We start from the raw sequence: 19,420 nt of genomic DNA, 5'->3' as shown, positions 1-19,420 counted from the left end.
TACCAGAACATCTTATTTGTCTCTTGAGAAACTTATATGCAGGTCAAGAAGCAAAAGTGAGAACTGAACATGGAATTGCTGATTAGTTCAAAATTGAGAAAGGAGTTTGGCAAGGCTGTATACTGTCACCTTGCCTATTTAACTTGTATGCGGAGCACATCATGAGAAAGGCGGGATTAGAGTCACAAATTGGAATCAAGATTGCAGGGAGAAATATCAACAACCTCAGATATGCAGATGATACCACTCTAATGGCAGAAAGTGAAGAGGAACTAAAGAGCCGGTTGATGCGGGTGAAGGAGGAGAGTGCAAAAGTTGGCTTGAAACTCAACATCAAGAAAACAAAGATCATGGTATCTGGCCCTCTCAATTCCTGGCAAATAAATGGGGAAGAAATGGAGATAGTGACAGAGTTTATTTTCCTGGGCTCCAAGATCACTGCAGATGGAGACTGCAGCAAAGAAATTAAAAGACGCTTGCTCCTGGGGAGGAAAGCTATGGCAAATCTAGACAGCATCCTAAAAAGCAGAGACATCACCCTGCCAACAAAGGTGCGTTTAGTCAAGGCTATGGTATGGTATCAGTTGCAATGTATGGCTGCGAAAGTTGGACCATAAGGAAGGCCGAGCGTCAAAGAATTGAGGCTTTTGAACTCTGGTGCTGGAGAAGACTCTTGCAAGTCCCTTGGACTGCAAGGTGAACAAACCGGTCAGTCCTAGAGATCAGCCCTGCCTGCTCCTTAGAAGGCCAGATCCTGAAGATGAAACTCAAATCGTTGGCCACCTCATGAGAAGGAAGGACTCCCTGGAGAAGAGCCTAATGCTGGGAGCGATTGAGGGCAAAAGAAGAAGGGGACAACAGAGAATGAGGTTGCTGGACGGCGTAACTGAAGCAGTAGGTGCAAACTTAAATGAACTCCGTGGAATGGTAGAGGACAGGAAGGCCTGGAGTATCATTGTCCATGGGGTCGCGATGGGTCGGACACGACTTTGCACCTAACAACAACAAAGAATTGGACTACCTGGTTCAATCTTTGTTTGAGGAGAGGAACCAGCAAGTATGCTGTATATGTTGTGTCTCTGCTTCAAAATATAGCCCCCCCCTAGAGCTCTTTTACACCATGATCGATTCTCCAATTTAGCCTATGAGACCTAGGGATGGGCACAAGCTGACTTATGAGCCAAAATTCATCACAAATTTGACCCAGTAAGTGGCCCCTGAGATGATGTTCAGGGAAGGTGCCTTTCCAAACATTTTCCAGACTTTTGTCTCATTCAGGCCATTTATACCTAATAGCTGAGCACAGTGGTTTACCCTTCCAAACACGAGGAAGTGAGACAGACTGCTAAAATGGCTGCCAGCCATTTCACTGATCAATTTCACTTTCTACCACTTTGAAGAGGGAGGAAGCAAAATTGACTGATGAAATGCGTGCCAGCCATTTAAACCTAACAACTTTATTTATTTTTCAATTTCTATACCGCCACTCTCAACAATAGCCGTCTTGTTGTGGTTTACAAAATATAAAAATCTAAAATTCACAATACAACCCATAAACCCTATAACCAACGATTACAATAAGATGGTGGCATAATTTATTTAATTCTCCCAATCTCATCTCTGCTATTCCAAATTTAGGGCCAATGCAGGTGATCCTAAATGATTTAAACCCAGGAGATCTGGTCATATAAAGCTTTGTTTATTATACTCATATATTAATAAATTGCACATGCTAAACATTAAACATATTGTTAGCAATAGCTATAGATGTAACTTGAATGAAAACTACAATTTTAAAATAAACAAGCAACCAATATTGTGTAATCTAAAAAAATGGATATATGTTCAGTTCAGTTCAGTTAAGATATCCACATTATCCTGTTTTCATCTATGCAGGAAAGGAACTATTCCTTGATGCTGCCCAGAGGATATGCTGTCTTAGAGAAATGTTGTGCCCTAAAACCTTAAATGCATGTCAGTTAGTTGGGACACAAGTACTGTAATGTCCCACACCTGCTCAAAATGTTCTTTTCCCAGGAGGAAGCTGGCCTCCTTATTAATCTAATAATGTTACAGGTACCGTTGAAACTAAACAGATATTGTCCAGATCTGGGCCTGACACCAGAGATCACTGAAAACCCAGGGTCATCCACTCTGAGCATTCTAACAAAATAAATGTAAAAGAATATAAATAACAATATTTGTTTATTGCTAAACAAACAATACTGGAATAACCCCTTAATCAATCTAACAAGACACTTGACCTGTACTGAATTTGAGATTAATTAATAGAGTAGATAAGGTAATGATTAGGTGTGCAGCTAGAGGAGGTAGTTAATACTTGTTTCAAATATTTACTAGTGATACCAACTCTCTTGCTATGTGTTTAGATACATGGTATGAAATAAATGTTGTGTTGGTATTTTCCAGGATTAAAAAAAAAATTAGATTATAAATTAGGGGTCCTGAATCTTTCTAATCTTGTGAGAAACTTTGGGAATGTGTTAGGGGCAACCACAAAATTACTGCTGCAGGCAAAAGCAGCCTTGTCTTGCAACAATCCCATGTAGTCCCACCATGTCAAACACCTGGCAACCACTAGAGATTTGGGGGGGGGGGTGATAGCACCATGTTGGTGAACCTCAGTTTACATGCTCCTTAGTGTAAGTTTTCTCTAACATTAAGACACTTTATTTAGAGATTTAGTTGTCGATAACTTTAGTATAATAAAATGGAACAAGAATTTAAATACAAATTTAATTACTGTTCTTCAATCCCCTCAGTGTGCAAGGCGTTTATAGCACCTATGACTTCTTTTTCCGTACTGATGGATTATTTTACCTATTTTTTTATATGCTCCATCTGTCATTTATATTGCTTCCAGTCTGAAAGTCACCTCAGGGAAGGAAGGAAAGAATCCACGAATAATAAACTAACTAGTCCTGTCTCTTTATTTCACCAAACCCACTTTTACAATACTTCATAAAAATCACGCAGAATTTTAAGTGGTGTTCTCGTATACAGATAGAGTGAAGATTATAACCAGGTTTCTAGATAAGGCAAGCTTTAAAAAAAGCCAGCAACACTTAAAACCTTACAAGTTATTAAATTTGCAGAGTAGCTATTTAACTGAGAAGGTTACTTTCTTTGAAAAAGGCTTGTTGTGGTGATGTAATCTGTCGAAAGCAAATCTAACGAGTATTTTCATACGTTACTTCAATGAGCAAGGATAGCTAGAAAACAACATTCAAGTGGATAGCTGTGTTGGTCTGAAGTAGTACGACAAAATGTGAGTCCAATGGCACCTTTAAGACCAACAACGATTTATTCAAGATGTGAGCTTTTGTGTGCATGCACACAAAAGCTCACGCCTTGAATAAATCTTTGTTGGTCTTAAAGGTGCCACTAGACTCACATTTTGTTAGAAAACTACAAGTGCAATAGAGAGTATAATGTTAAATTAAACTCCCACTAAAAAGCACCTATATATCAGGACTGTTTTCAATGAAACAGTACCTCTTTCTCTCCCATTTCAATCCTGGTGGTTCAGCAACCATCCATTCCTTGTAGCTTTGAAACTTCAGTTCAGCATATTCAATCTGTTTTTTTAGGCAGATGCACAATTTGTATGAGATGACAGGTATAGATGGCCATTATTATCCATCAAAGGATTCACCTGCATAAGCCCGTGCAGCTGGCTCTTCAAGGAAGCACTGGGTGAGATGGAGAGGGGAATGAGGGAGAGATGTTCTACACATTTATGAAACTGCTTGCTTGCTTGCTTTAATTACTTCTGGCTGCACTAATTGTTGTTTAACAAGGGAAATGCAATTAATCACAAGCCAAGTCAGTTTACAACAGTTTTGATAGTGGTTCTAAATGAAAAGTTAAAAGAAGAAAATCTTGCTGTTTAAACTATCATTGCTAATTTCTGACATGGATGGCCCAGGCTAGTCTGATTTCCTCAGATCTCAGGTGCTAATCAGGGTCAGCCCTGGTTGGCACTTGGATTGCTATGCAGAGGGAGACAATGGCAAACCACCTATTTGCCTTGAAAACCCTCTGGGGTCACCATAAGTCCGCTGTAACTCAACAACACTTTCTACCACCAAGTACTGTTCTGCTGAAGTAAAACTCTGCTTAATCCAAGCTAATACATGTATTATGTTATAGTTTGTTTTGATTGTGTAACTTATCACAACCCATGCCCAGACTAGGCTGTTATTATGACTGATGATAACTGTTGCTGCTTGAAGCACACACACAATTATTAGCTGAAGGGCCTATGTGGATGTTCTCCCAACCCCCACCACCAATGCTGTTCCCTACAAGAGATAAGGTTTAATATCCAAGCATTTGAAGAAAGAGGCTGATGCCAGCCATCATTAATATAGCTACATAGAGCAGATGGAACCCTATTTGCCCTTTTGTCTGACAGTCTCCCCACACACCATTTTCTTAGCCATCAGGTAGTGCCCAAATGATAATGTAAAGGTAAAGGTAAAGGTATCCCCTGTGCAAGCACCGGGTCATGTCTGACCCTTGGGGTGACGCCCTCCAGTGTTTTCATGGCAGACTCAATACGGGGTGGTTTGCCAGTGCCTTCCCCAGTCATTATCGTTTACCCCCCAGCAAGCTGGGTACTCATTTTACCGACCTCGGAAGGATGGAAGGCTGAGTCAACCTTGAGCCGGCTGCTGGGATTGAACTCCCAGCCTCATGGGCAAAGCTTTCAGATGGCTGCCTTACCACTCTGCACCACAAGAGGCTCTTAATAATAATGATAATGATAGGCTAGCAAAGGCTGCTAGCATGGCTGGGCCAGGGCCTTCTTTCCATTGCCCCTGCCCTGTTGGTAGCCATAAGATGCCCCAATGAAGGAGTCATGCCTCAGCTTCTGCTAGTTAATAAGCCCAATCATATCTTCATTTCTACAGAAAGGCTCAAGACAGGAGTTAGAAAAATGGCATATTAAGACTACATTTGTTGTGGAAGGGGAGGAGCACATTCATTCTTGGACATATAATGTAGTACAGAGATTGGAAATTTGATATAATAACTACCCGGATCTTTGTGAAAGGAATGATGTATTTTAAAGGGAATCCAGCAGTTTCATAATGTTAGTCTTCAGGGCTGGCTAATGCCCTTTTACTATAGAGCAAGAAATCTGCCACTGTTGTCTTCCTTTTGATATAGAGGAATAAACAGTGTTTTGCAGAAACAGGAAGTTGAAAGGTCATTCCCATTCCTACTCAGGAACAGAGAACATTGAATTAAAACATCCTGACCTCTGAAACATTCAAGGAAGAAGACCAATCCTCTCACTGCGCACAGGGCTCCCAAGAAGGGAGGAATAGGGCACACCTCTGTTGCTGCAAAAAGCAAGTGATCATTGCTACTTCCATTTTATTGAAGATAAGAAAAGGGGCACATCATGTTATTCCACATAGGGGGGTTTTGCCAGAAGAGGGTGGAGTCTGATCTTATCACCAAAAACAAACAAAACTAAGCCAGTTGCTGCCTTCATTCTGGGGAAGAAGTGTAAGTTCTTTTTTTTTTCCAATTTAGCTCCTATATCTAATCTAGGCTTTCTCAACAAGGATTTGGTGAAAACCTAGGGTTTCTTGAAGGCTTCGGAAGGGTTTTTCTGATTGGGTGGGAGTTAATGTTTATATTTTTTTAAATAAAAAATTCATTGGGTAATATCATATTCAGTCATGTCAATCTGTCCCACCTCCCAAAATGGCCAATGATGGGCCTGGAGAGGATGAGAAAGGGAGGGTCCATAGTCACAAAAATCCTTGCTGGCCAAGGCCTGTTGCATGTGGTAGCGACTGGAGTCCAGGGAGGTAAGTACTCTTATTTTAACTTAAATGCATTGGGGGGGATGGCAGGGAGCACCAAAGCAGTGGTCGATTTCTGGCATTGGGGTGGAGGAAGTGACAGAGCATGATGTTGCTTCTGGTGACGTGACTTCCAGGGGCGTGGCAGGGAGTTGTGGTCTGTTGACATCACTTCTGTTTTTTTTTTTAAGCCTGAAGAATGTTTCGGGGATTTCTCAATGGTAAAAAGGTTGAGAAAGGCTGGCCTAATCCATTGCCAGGACTAGGCTCTGCCCTGTCACATGGTAGGACTCAGCCTGCTTATTTCTTGCTTATTAACATGGGGTTAAAAAGCTATAATCAGTGTCTTTTTAGAAGGAAACCCATATCTGATTTTAGAATACAAATGTAAATGGGGTAATATAACCTTCCAAATATATGTAAAAATAAAAATAAATGCTTTAAAGCCAATTAGAATACAATATCCCTTTAAAAATAAAAGCCAAAAACCACAATAGAACATCTCCCTAAAAAAACATCAAAAATATGGAATGTTCAGTAAAATTCTTTATTCTTTTTTTTTTTGAAAAGGGATACTGCATCTTCAAAACATGTAAAGTAGTAAGTCACCCATTTCTACTTACAGATAGTAGGAGTAAGAATAGTAGCTCCTCCTGGCAAGCAAATCACAGACAGTGGAAAAAGAGAAGCAATGGTGAATGAAAAGCGTGACTCTGTCACATTCAGTAAAGCAGAGAAATGTGCGTTTAAAAAAACCTAAAAATTCATGTTTTCTTGGTTAGAATTACAAACTTGCTCATGCACTGATTAGCCTTACAGCGCCATGCAATTAAAAAAAATACACTAGCATAGAAAAATGATTTCGGTATTAGAAGGAGATCACAAGAAAAATGACATGCTGACACTTCATTTGTTGCAAAAACTGGAAATTAAATGGGCTATGTATTTTCAACATGCAGTTCAGCATAAATGTAATGACTGAGAACTACCTAAATGTCATGATATAAAGAACAGCTGTGTACAGATCTTGTGCTCTCAATCTTCTTTTAAAGCTCTGAGTTACAAACTCAAAAGTTTGTCATGGTAAAGCTCGGTTAGTATACAGCAACTAGGGTGGCTACTTACAGGTATACAGGTGTAAATATGACTGACAACGTCCTGTATACATACCAAATCTTGGATTCTGCTCTCTCTGCAGCAGATGTGTGTGTACACGGTACCTATGTTTACACACATAGCTGCTGAATCCAAACCTAATTTTCTGTTTTTAAGTCTTAGAACTAGAAATGCTGATATATGCATGCTTAGTATTAAAAAAAATGGAAAGTAAACAAATGAAAGGAAATGATGTACATTTGGAAATATTTCAATAATGGTTAAAAAATAAAAGCAGCATTTGCTATTCAAGAGATGCAGCATCCCTTTTCTTATCTAGTTCAAATTACTTTGCAAAACTCTATAACAGCAAATAGAGTTTCATCCACTTCAAACTATTTTATACAAAATGATCGCACAAAACATAGGACACCTCTTATTTGTAAAATCATACAACGCAACTTACTACTCTGATCCCACCCCCAATCAAATTTGGAAATCTGTGTCAATGCATAAGAATTATTAAGCACATGTTGTCTGGTCTTTCTAAAATGTTATAAAGGCTTGAGAGTATCAAAAGGGATACCACATGATGGAGTCATCGTCAATCAGTATGTATATATAAAATTATTAATCATTATTAATATAGCACCTAGAAATATACTAAGCATTTAAAATTAAAATTTCAATCTTCAGCATTATTCAGTTAGGTTTACATGCTGGGGAAAGCATGAGAGAAAAATTCTTCATGGTGGAAAAAACAACAATAGATTTCCCTAATTCATAGGCAGAGAAATTAATTTAGAGCCCTAACCCAAATTAAGGCCACAGACTTACACTGAAATAATTTCTATTCCACTGAATTTGACTTTAGGCAAGGGTGGCCAAACTGTTGTTATCCAGATATCCATGGATTACAATAACCATGAGCCCCTGCCAGCAATTTGGCTACCCCTGCTTTAGGCATGCTGAAGCCAGGCTACATATCTGCAAGCAGCCTAGATCTGCCTGTTAGGAATATTGCAGATTCTCATGCTGAGAAAAGAGGAAGCTATGAAGAACTTTAGTCGAACAATCAGTGAAGGAGATGGTTGCTATGTGACTATCTAGGCTATTCGCCCATCACAGATGGGCTAAGTTTTGTGCCACCGCCATAAAAATCCGATGCTCTATAGCAGTGGTCCCCAACCTTTCCGAGGCTGGGGACCGGCAGGGCATCGGGCCGCGCCCCCGCGGACCGCGCCCGTGCGGGCCACGCCCGCGGATCGGGCCGCGCCTGCGGGCCGCGCCCGCGCCACGCCCGCGGGCCGCGCCCACGCCGCGCCCGCGGATCGGGCCGCACCCGAGCCGCGCCCGCGAGCCGCGCCCGGGCAGCGCCCACGGGCCGCGCCCGCGGATCGGGCCGAGCGGGCGTGGCCCGCACAGGCGCGGCCCGGCCCTGATTCCCTCTCCCCGCCTCCCGCAGTAAGAAGCTTCCCGGGCCGCAAGCTTGCGGCCTGGGAAGTTTTTTACTGCGGGGGCGGGGCGGGGAGAGGGAGCCGCGGCCCGGTGCCATGGCCTTTGCGGCCCGGCACCGGGCCGCGGCCCGCAGGTTGGGGACCACTGCTCTATAGTATAATTTTAAGTTCTATTTTATGATCTGTTTTAAATTGCATTATATCAAATGACCAGATTCTTTTGGTCTTCTATGTATTAACTTCACACAACTTGGTATGAACGGCTATAATAAAGTTTGAACTGAGCCCACCACAGCTCTATTCACAAGTGACAGTGAACACATGTACAATTCAACACACGTTAGTGCTGCCAAGTTCGAGGTGGAGTCTGAAATCTCCAGATAATAAAGCTCACTTCTGTGGCTGCTTTAGAAGGTAGAATACATGGCATTACACTTCATTGAGGGCCATTCCTTTCCCATATACTGCCCTGGCTCCATTTCCAAATCTTCAGGAATTTCCCAACCCAGAGCTGGTAATCCTAGCACATGTGCAGTTGACTTGGTGATTTAAGCACCACATCTATCCAGGAACTAGACTCTGGTTCCACTTATAAAGTGAATAGCTGTTGGCTGTTCCTGATTTATGAATGTACATGCAGGTTGCATATTTGTCTATAGTAACATCTGAATAGAGCTGGAAGGGCAAGGATGTTTGGGCAAGGAAACAAGTAACTAAAGATAAGTAATGGATGAGCTGGTGGCTACTCCTTCCCTGCATGTTTGACTGTGATCCTTTCCAGCCTTCTCTGCTTGTTGACAAGAGAATCTTACAAATTTTTAACAGGTAGACCCAACAGGCGAGCATGCTAGTGTAAGCGTGTGTTATATGAGTATGTTTTACATATTTTTAAAATTCAGTTATTTCAACATAGCAGTACATTTTGCTCTTATGAATGTTTTTACTGTTAAAGGATATCCTAAATGACTTCATCCAAATTGTCCATGTTCGGTGGAGGTATAAAATATGTGAAAGGAATTAACGTTATAGAATAGATAACCAAGTAACTTATCATAATGAAAAATACCAATAACTAACATTTCAACAGGATTAATTTTTCTATGGAATAGGACAGGATACAAATCTAATGTATTGTGCATTTGGGATAAATTACAAGGTATCCTTTGAAAAAGCTACTGGTGGTTTCAGGCTTTGGTGAGGTTTTATATTGATATGGCTAATTTATCAAGCAACTGAATGTGTGCCTTTGTTAATAAATGAATGGAAGGAACACTATATACAAGATAAATCTGAATTCACTTCAGTGAATTTGGAGATGGAAGTTTAACATTGAGCTCATTCTTCACTGCCCTACAGACTATTTCAGGAAAGGATGGGAACAACATGGTAAATTCACTATACAGGTAAGATATATCTGGTGCCTTGTTACATAAAATAACAATGTACAATAGAGATTAATATGTTCAAGACATACAGAAAGAACAGAGACATGGAACTCATTCATGAAGGGACAAACTAGATGATAGGTAGCACATAGTTCTGAAAATATATAAAGGTAAATATGAAATGCTGATCTGGAGCAAGTCCAAATTATATTAGAGTTTTGTTGAGGTATTCTTATTCTGCAATTGTAGACCTCAACCATGAAAAGCTTGAACATTCAAAAAAGGGGTGAGGGAACCTGGAGACAGGAAATTACTGTCACCAATGAACCTGTTATGGGCAAGTAGGGTTCCATATAGCACATCTGAGGTTTCTCCTAATGAACTTCCAATAGATAACTCCTGAAATTCTCCAGTACCCTGGTACACTCAGGCACAAGATCTGGAGGCCTTGTAAACATAGTCCATTTTAAAATATAACAACAGCTTATAAAGATATGCATTTGGTTCACATGTTAATATTTCCTCATCTATTCATATAAATAACCATCCCCTTCTATTATATAAGGGACATGAGGAAAGTGTTTAGGGAAAGGAAAAAAGAGAATCTGGGAGTATGAATGTGGTCATAGTTATAGGCACATTACCAGGCACACAAATGGTAATGGAAGACTCAGTCCTTATAGTATATGACAGCAAAGCAGGTAGGTGTCAAAAAGCAGGAGACAACTGTATACTAAATGGCATTATACAAATGCTACAGGACCTTTCCCAGTGAAGTATCCTTGTAATCCAAAGGATTTATTATGTTTAGATGTGATATGATCCAGCTGGGAAGCCCGTTCTGCACCTCAATTTGCTTACATTTCTAATTCAGTTGGACTTCTGGTCATTTCAGTATGAATTAGCCTAATGCATATATGTTCATTCTTAAGCACAGAGGTACACAAACAGAAAAAAAAAGTGAAACACTGTTGGGAAAATCACATATGTATCTAACTAACACAAAACACTGTAAGCATACCTAATATTTCTAATGCAGACGCTTCTTCTCCAAGTTATATATCTCCAGGGGGTAATTGTAAAGAGGCAATAAATTAAAAAAAAAAGCTCTAATGGAAAACATTTAGACAGAGATATGACTTTCAGGCACAACAATAATGTGTTTCTAACTTGGCAAAATGAAAAGAAAAATAATTTTCTTCTTTAACAAAAGACAGTTACAAAAATATCATTTTCTAGATTTCTTATAAACACACATCCTGTGATGCACAAAACTTTGAAGATAATAGCAATGGTTGAGAATGTATTTGGATGCATGTACAGAGCCTAAAATTTAATCCCTGGCATTTCCAATTAAAGGAGAATGGCTGGCAGGGTTTGAAAAGATATCTGCCCGAGATCCTGGAGAACCGCTGCCAAGCTGAGTAGACAGTATAAAGTTAGCGGGACTGACACAGTATAAGCAGCTTCATATGTCCAAACAGTGCTAAAAGCAAACAAGTTTGTGCATCAGAAGGAATTAGAGGGTAGAAGGAAAACATGCAGGAAACCTGAAAGTTTTTTTAAATTAGTTGTTTGGTGATCACTTCTTAAATGCTGATTTATAAGAGTTTAAGCCAATTTTTTAAAATTAATGATATTTGTAAGTTTAATGATATTAAAACATTTAAGTAGTTCAATTATTCTCTACTATTCCAGAAGATGGCACTATTGATTTTTGTCAGGCCTGAGGAAACCTCTGAGGAAAAAAATTATTGTTGTTTAGGTATCAATTAAAACATTGTTGAAACATTTTGATTTCCAAACTTAGATTTTAAATATAACTTTCTCATATGGCCAAAGATGGAGATAGAGGTAGCAAAACCCACAACATATTTTTCCAGATACTACATGGCTACAGTTTAATAAGGCTGTTTAAAGCAGAATGATTGTCTTAAGTCTTACAGAAAGATGGGGTAGTAAATTAATATTATTTATTTATTCAGTCAACTTATATATGCCCTACCCTGTGAACTGGATCAGGAAGGTGTACATTATATTACCGACATCAATAATTAAACAATTCATTACACTAATTAAAATCTAAAATAGATACATTTAAAATTTAGCATAGCAACTGGTATTAAAAAAACAGAATAGAAGCATCAGCAGTCTTAAATTATCTTCTGATCTTCCAGAGCTAGAGTGTGGCCTGGGGCATCTTTTTGATAGGGAGGGCTCCAACCAAAAGCCTGGCAGATGAGCTCTGTCATGCAGGCCCTGTAGAACTGTGCTAGTTATCCACAAGGTGGCCAGAAAATGTCCTGGCCCTGATTGAGGCCAGATATACTTTCTTGGGGCCAGGGACCACCAGTTGTTTGGTATTAGTAGAACGATGCACTCTTCACGGGGTGTAGATAGAGATATCTTTCAGATATGTGGGATCCAGAACATGGATGCCCTTGTGGGTAAGTACCAAAATCTTAAACTTGATCTGGAATTCAACTGGGAGCCAGTGCAGCTGTCAGAGCACAGGTTAAAATGTGTGCCCCCAAGGTATATCTGTAAGAACCTTGATTACTGCAATCTGGACCAGTTGCAGTTTCTAGAGCAAGAGGAAGGGTAGGCCCGTGTAGAGTGAATTACAGAGGTTACTGTCGCATGGATGACTGTGGCGAGATGTTTCGGGGCCAGGTAAGGTGCTAGTAGCTTGGCTTGACATAGGTGGAAAAAACACCAGCTGCGCTAGTCTTGAGACTTGTGCCTCCATGGATAAGAAGGCATCTATGATTACACCCAGATTTATGGTTGAGATGGCAACCTATAGTTGGACCCTGTCCAGACATGGTAAGCATGCTTCCTTGCCTGGTCCTTTCCTACCTAGCCACAGAACCCCCATCTTTGAAGGGCTGAGTTTCAGGTGACTCTGCTTAAGCCATCCCATCATTGCTCCCAGACAACTAGCAACGTGTATCCAGGTGGCCATCTATCGGGAAGTACAGCTGGGTGTCATTTGCATATTGATGGTACCCAAGTCTAAACCCCTGGATAGGCTGGGCAAGAGAGTGCATAAAGATGTTGAACAAGGTTGGGGAGAGAATGCCTGTATATTTTTCACAGCCAGAATCAGAATTTTACAGGATTATACTGATTATTCACTGCAAAATTAGGATTTTCAACTCTGGGTTGAGAAAGTTCCTTGAGATTTGGAGAAGGACCCTGGGAAGGATAGAAGGAATGCAACTGGGATGTGAGGCTATAGACCTCCAAAGCTGCCATTTATCCAGGGAATTTGACCTCTGAAGTCTGGAGTTCACTTACAGGAGAATTCTAGTTCCCACCATGAGGTTGATAACACTATCTAAAATATGACTTACTTGCCATAGGCCTCGTAATTGAGAATAAGAATGCTCGCCCCCTAACCTTTTCCTGAAATTATCTGTGAAATAAAAGATTGCCAGACAAGAATGAAAAAAATAAAGTGCCAAATCTAAAACATTTACCTTTTCTTGACAATCAATATAACCAGGAGGAGGAGGAGAATAAAGACTAGAATTCCAGCACTTATTCCTGCTATTTTCACAACACGGTCTGTTTGCTTGGCTGGGTCTGGAATGACCTCTGGTTCTTCTGTTGCTGCTGCTGAAGGGAAAAAAAGTAAGTTATTACAAGTGTCTTGATCAGAATAGATCACTGTCCCAATCCAAAGGAATGTGTGAGGAATAGCCAGATGTGCACACACAGAACCCTCTGAAAAAGGCTGAAAATTACATTGATCTACTGTTTGTCAGGGAGAGACTTTTGAGGGGATTACATGCCTTTAGCCATTGCATCGGAACGAGACCTTGAGCTTGTTTGAAGTTTCTATCAGGGGAACGAAACTGTCATATGACAGAAGAATGGAACACTCCTATCTGGGATGCTCATCCTCTTCCACAGAGTATGCAGCTTCTGGAGGGGTATCCATGGAGGTAGATAGGGGACACCTGCCTAGTCAACCATATCAGCCAAATCAACCCTGGCAATCAATGGAGTGACAGATGCCCTCACATCTGAATTGGAAAGAGAACCATGCAGGCAGGAGGGCTCTCTAGGCAAAATCACCCAAGGCCTCCAATAGGTTTGTACTGCATAACTATTTAAATTAGAACTAACAGTTACCGGGAAATTATCTGTAAACCGCTCCGTTGTTATAAATAAAAGAGTAAGGGCAAGTTGGGAGGAGTTAGGGCGGGCTCTGTCCGGGATAAAAACTCGGAGGGGCGAATCAGGAGCAGCGAAGTGGCTCCTGATTCGGCCCTCCGAGTGTCAATACTGGACCAAGGAGGCAATGGGGAGGCGCGCAAAGCGCGCCTCCCCATAGCCTCCTTGGCCGCCATACACAACACTTCGATGCGGGGAAAGGAGCAGGGACGCCGCGTCTTCGACGCAGAGGCCCTGTTCCTTTCCAGCCGCACACCCTCCCAACTTGCCGGGAAAGGAGCAGGGATGCCGCGTCGAAGACGTGGCGGCCCTGCTCCTTTCCAGCTGCACACCCTCAACACTTCAACGGGGAGCCGGGCAGCAATGCCATGGTCCCAGGATGCCTTCCGCCTCCCACCTACCCGCCACCAACCTCCAGGACCCTGCCGCCGAACGAGGAAGAAGCTCGCCCATCGCCCGCTCTCAACGCCGCCCGCTGGTGATACCCCCCTCCCTTCCCTCACTACCCTCCCAACATCTCCCCCTTCGCCGACTCCCCCATGCTTCCCCCCTAAACCCTACCCCCCCCCCACACCACCCTGAGGCACGCCACCCACACTCAGACAAGACCTTACCCCCTCGGAGACCAGCCCCTTCTCCCCTGGCACGCTGCGAGCCGTGGCAAAGGCGCCGCCTGTATGCCTCTGAGCAGCCGCCGACCCAGTGTCCCCGCGCCTCGCTGACGATATCGAGCCTCCACTGCAGAACACAGGTAGGCCACAAGACCACCAGAAGCCCGGCCCGCCAGAAGCCTTCTGCACTACACCCCGGGGACGAGGATGCCTGCTTCTGTGACCCACACTGGCACCGGGTGCGCAGAAGCCTTTGGAACTCGTCCCCGGGGTAGGGAACCTCTAGTGCCCATTTTATTTAAAAATAAAATGGGCTTTAAATCTAGTCTTCTCTAATGTGTAACACTTTGCTTGAAGAAACCGTACACATTATGTCTAATATAAGAAGGCATATACTAATTGTAGAAATTTATACTTATTTTTTCAATTGTCCAATATTTTTAATACAGATTTTTCTTTATAAAACCACTAGTGATAATGGTAGTTATATTTGCTATTTATGTATATTTTCATTAATATGAATTCTAAAGTTATTTACACACACATGTATGCATATAATGTAAATTAACAAAGAGGTGAAATTCATAGATGACTGATCAATTCATACTAGTGGTAGTAGTAGAAGAAGAGTTGGTTCTTATATGCTGCTTTTCTCTACCTGAAGGAGGCTCAAAGTGGCTTACAGTGACCTTCCCTTTCCTCTCCCCACAACAGACACCCTGTGAGGTGGGTGAGGCTGAGACAGCCCTGATATCACTGCTCGGTCAGAACAGTTTTCTCAGTGCTGTGGCGAGCCAAAGGTCACCCAGCTGGCTGCATGTGGGTGAGTGTAGATTAGAAGTCCGCACTCCTAACCACTACACCAAGCTAGTATAAGAACTGTAAGATGATCTTTATAAAACGTAGTAAGGGAAAAGTTAGCTAAACTGTGAAAGAGTTGATCGCGCCAAGGTAACATCTTATATTGAAAAAATAAAGCAATTTATCCTGGAACATGTAGTGGTGGTGGAACATGCCATCAAGTCACAGCTGACTTATGATGACCCCATAAGATTTTCAAGGCAAGAGACATACAAAGGCTGTTTGCCTTTGCCTGCCTCCGTGTAGCAGCCCTGTACTTCCTTGGTTGTCTCCCATCCAAGTACTAATTGGGGCTGATCCTGCTTACCTTTGGAGATCAACAAGACTGGGCTACCTTGCATCATCCATGTTAGGGTAGAAATCACAGATATCAGATATCATGAATTAGCTATTATACAAATCAAATCTTGGCTGGTGGCATGCTGAAGAGATGTGAATCTAAATTCCAGTTCAGCTATGAAGCTCACTGGGATCACTCTTCTCTGAGCCTAGCCTCCCAAGGCACTCATTAAGATATGAATGTGGAAAATAAAAACAAAGAAATGCATTAGATATTTTTCTCAACTCTACTCTGTTAGCAGACATGAACAGAAGATGTCTGGGGCCTCCTAATTTGTCACTCCTAGAGACTGCAGTGGGAGAGGACCTTGTTGAGGAGTGAAGAGTATCCAGTGTGATGAGATGAGTCCACACCATGGCACGGGACTGAGCATGTGATTAGGTAAATTGAGAAAACTGTGATCATGCTTCGATCTATACTGTGAACTGTCAATGATGCTGCTGCTTATTTTCCTACTGGTGTTAAAGAATGAAACTTGTAGTATTTAAGTTCATAATCATGTTCTTTATCCTAAAAGCACACTGGTTAATATTCCAGAACTTTCTTTTGTTAAGTATGCCACAATGAACTTTCCATTTCTATTGTGTGTGTGTGTATGGGGGGGGGGTGAGAAGCCCCCTTTTCATGTATGATATGTCTTGTTTCAATTTGCTGAAGTTGCATTTAAACAAAATTCTCCCAGTGGATCAGTCTATTTCATGTTCAGAATTTCTGAAAAGTTTGCACTGAATTTACAAGGGAGGGTAATGCACATATCTTAACACAGCCCACGGCGCCGCGGGTGCCGCGGACTAAATAAAGCCGTAAGGGTTGTGTGGGAGGAGTTAGGGCGGGCTCTGTCTGGAATGAGGAAGGGTGCCGATTGGCCCCTTCCTCTGGACAGACCATCGGCCGAGCCAATCGGCAGGCGCTTTGCAGCACAAGGGAGCCCCCGGCATAGAACAACACGCCGCCTCCACCACAAAATGCTCCCAGTGGATCAGTCTATTTCATGTTCAGAATTTCTGAAATGTTTGCACTGAATTTACAAGGGAGGGTAATGCATGTATCTTAACACAGCCCGCAGCGCCGCGGGTGCCGCGGACTAAATAAAGCCGTAAGGGCTGTGTGGGAGGAGTTAGGGCAGGCTCTGTCCGGGATGAGGAAGGGTGCCGATTGGCCCCTTCCTCTGGACAGACCATCGGCCGAGCCAATCGGCAGGGGCTTTGCACCTGCCGATTGGCCCGGCCGATTCCCACCGTACTGACAAGGAAGCAACTGCGAGCCGCGCAAAGAAGGCTTTCTGTTGCCTAAACTGGAGAGAGAGGCGTCATGCAATTAGTAACCAAAGGATTGGACAGGAGTGACAATCAAGTAGTTGTTCACATAGTGATACTGTCACCTAATTCAGCAATGGTGAAATGATTAGAATGCGTTGTCTTGCTAGGCTCCAAGCACTTTGTATATATGCACCAGGGGGAACTTAAGAAATGCTCAGTGATCTATCTAGTATAACATCCTGGATCACAGAGTGGTTAACAAGTTGCCCCAAAGGGCCAACAAACACAGAGTGATTTTCCATAGTGCTCAGGTTGCTGATATGCATGTGTAAGAAATTGACTCCCAAAGCCCAATATGGGAGTCATGTTTAGGTATGTTGGTGACCATATGAACTTGCCTGACTACTAGGTCATATTCACATGATGCTTTGGGTTCTCCTGCCTCCTTAGATTAGGCAGGTAGCAACCCAGAGAGGGCCTTTTGGGTCATGGCATCAAACATTTGTTACTTCCTCCCCAATAAAATTAATCTGTCCCCTTTCCGTTACCATCTTCAGCTAGTAGGCGAAGACCTTTTGTTTCTTTTGGCATTTAATCACCAATCCCTCATTCCTTTCTCTCTCACATTTGGGGAGAGCGGTATATAAATATAATAAATATAAATAATACCTTGATGATCCCTTCAACCTCTCTTCATCTAAAATACATTCCCCAAGGAGTGCTACAATCAGCCAATACCTTTTGACTAAGTGGCCTCAACCAGAACCAGGGTATTTTTGACTCTGGCTCCCACCTGGTGGAACAAGCCCCCAGGAGAGATCAGGGCCCTAACAGAACTTTCTAAGTACTAAGATAAAACACCTCTGCCAGGCTTATAGTTGAGGCAGGTGCAAAGTACATCAAAACAGTTGATTAGGCCTCCCTTCCCACCCACCCCTGCCACCTCCTTACAGCATAGTATTACAAGCAGACCAGAAAGTAATAATAATCAGTGCTGATATTTTGCTATTTACTTTTAAGCTTGTTAATTTTAAACTGCTAATTTTAAATTTATATCAATATATTTTTACTGTTTTTACTGTGTAACCCATATTAGAGTCATGTTACATATTGCCCTGAGACAGCTACTCCAAGAGGGGGCATTAGAAAACAATGGAAATATAAATTAATATTTGTTTAAAAAGAGGCAGGCTGAAGTGTAGACAATTATTTATATTTTTTTAAAAAACAAACATCCACACCCATAAATCACACTGTATAAAAATAATGTAGCACCTTTAAAAAACCCTTCAAAAACAGTCTCTAGTTATTTGCAGGAAGCACCTCTCCCCCCTAAATGACAGTTTGGGATGGCGGCAGTTGATGATGCTAATTACTGCAATTGCTGGCAAAGATCAGCCTCTTATAGCCATCAACAATGAAAAGAACAATTGACTAGCACAAAGTCCTGCAACTGTGCTTGAGAACACAGCATTCTACATGAGGATCTTGCCTTCTTTTTACAGGTCTAAAATTAAGCAGAGTTCTTTGTGGCGGGAACAGGTCTGCACATGAATAGATGACCTCATGTGGAAATTTGTGAGTGTGCATATGTGTTTGTTGTGGGGGGAATGCATGACTCCCGCCAGGAGCTCCAGGTGGCGGCACAGCTCAGCAGGACAAGAGGCAGAACTGAACTGAGAAACCCCGGGGAAAAAAACAATTTATATACAACCATGAACAATGGATCTTCACACCACTGATCAGTTTGGGTTTAATTTCTGTGATAATTTAATGGTTGGGGGTCACCACAACATGAGGAACTGTATTAAAGGGTCACGGCATTAGGAAGGTTGAGAACTACTGCCATAGACAGAACTAATGATTATGGGTGAAAGGGAGAATAGTATCCTATTATACTGCATGCTACACTTGAGATGGCAGAATGGTAACAAATATGAGATAGCCATGATAAAACTTCCCCGGGTATTTGGTGCTTCTGAAGACAACCCACTTTGCCTTTGTGAAGAACTAACTAGGGCAGGCAAAGTTCATTTTGTGACTTTAGTGACTCTGCTAGAGTTACCTAGGGGGATAATCACTATGAACCCTTTCATACTTGCCTAGGCATGATGTTTATGCAGTTACAGCAATCATGTTCTTTTCATAAAAGTTTGGCTTTGTGATCTCACATTTCTGCTTCTTTATGTTGTTGTTTCTAATGTAAATTTCCATTTCAGTTATAATATTACCTAGAGTAATGTGACCAATTTAACTTTGTGCTGCTTTTGTTCAACTGAAGCTTGCAACTCCAACAATGAAATAATAGTGTCCCTTAATTATGACATTAAGACTGCAGAAGCTATATCATCATTGAATTCCACAATGGTTAGCACAACCCCTGAATT

At 41.8% G+C, this 19,420-nt stretch overlaps 1 protein-coding gene and 1 long non-coding RNA gene across 22 annotated transcripts in view; one reads left to right on the top strand and one right to left on the bottom strand.

Annotated features, from left to right (window-relative positions):
• The window catches only part of PTPRK (protein tyrosine phosphatase receptor type K), a 533,907-nt gene that overhangs the window by 53,785 nt on the left and 460,702 nt on the right, over positions 1-19,420 (bottom strand). For 8 of the 21 annotated variants that reach the window (XM_077353420.1, XM_077353439.1, XM_077353584.1 and 5 more), the window contains 2 exons: positions 13,263-13,401; positions 6,467-6,496 (listed from right to left, as the gene is read on the bottom strand). In XM_077353420.1, the coding sequence (XP_077209535.1) occupies positions 6,467-6,496; positions 13,263-13,401 (169 nt within the window). The remainder of the gene's footprint in view (positions 1-6,466; positions 6,497-13,262; positions 13,402-19,420) is intronic. The other 13 variants (XM_077353463.1, XM_077353489.1, XM_077353526.1 and 10 more) reach the window with 3 other exon arrangements.
• LOC143845328 (uncharacterized) lies at positions 15,566-19,205 on the top strand. Its single transcript, XR_013234366.1, has 2 exons — positions 15,566-16,155; positions 18,539-19,205. It is a non-coding gene; the product is annotated as an uncharacterized LOC143845328 (long non-coding RNA).

Source organism: Paroedura picta, chromosome 1 (assembly GCF_049243985.1).
Source record: "Paroedura picta isolate Pp20150507F chromosome 1, Ppicta_v3.0, whole genome shotgun sequence".
Classification (NCBI taxonomy): domain Eukaryota; kingdom Metazoa; phylum Chordata; class Lepidosauria; order Squamata; family Gekkonidae; genus Paroedura; species Paroedura picta.
Note: the sequence above shows the minus strand (reverse complement) of the source record. Positions and strands in the feature narration are given on the sequence as shown.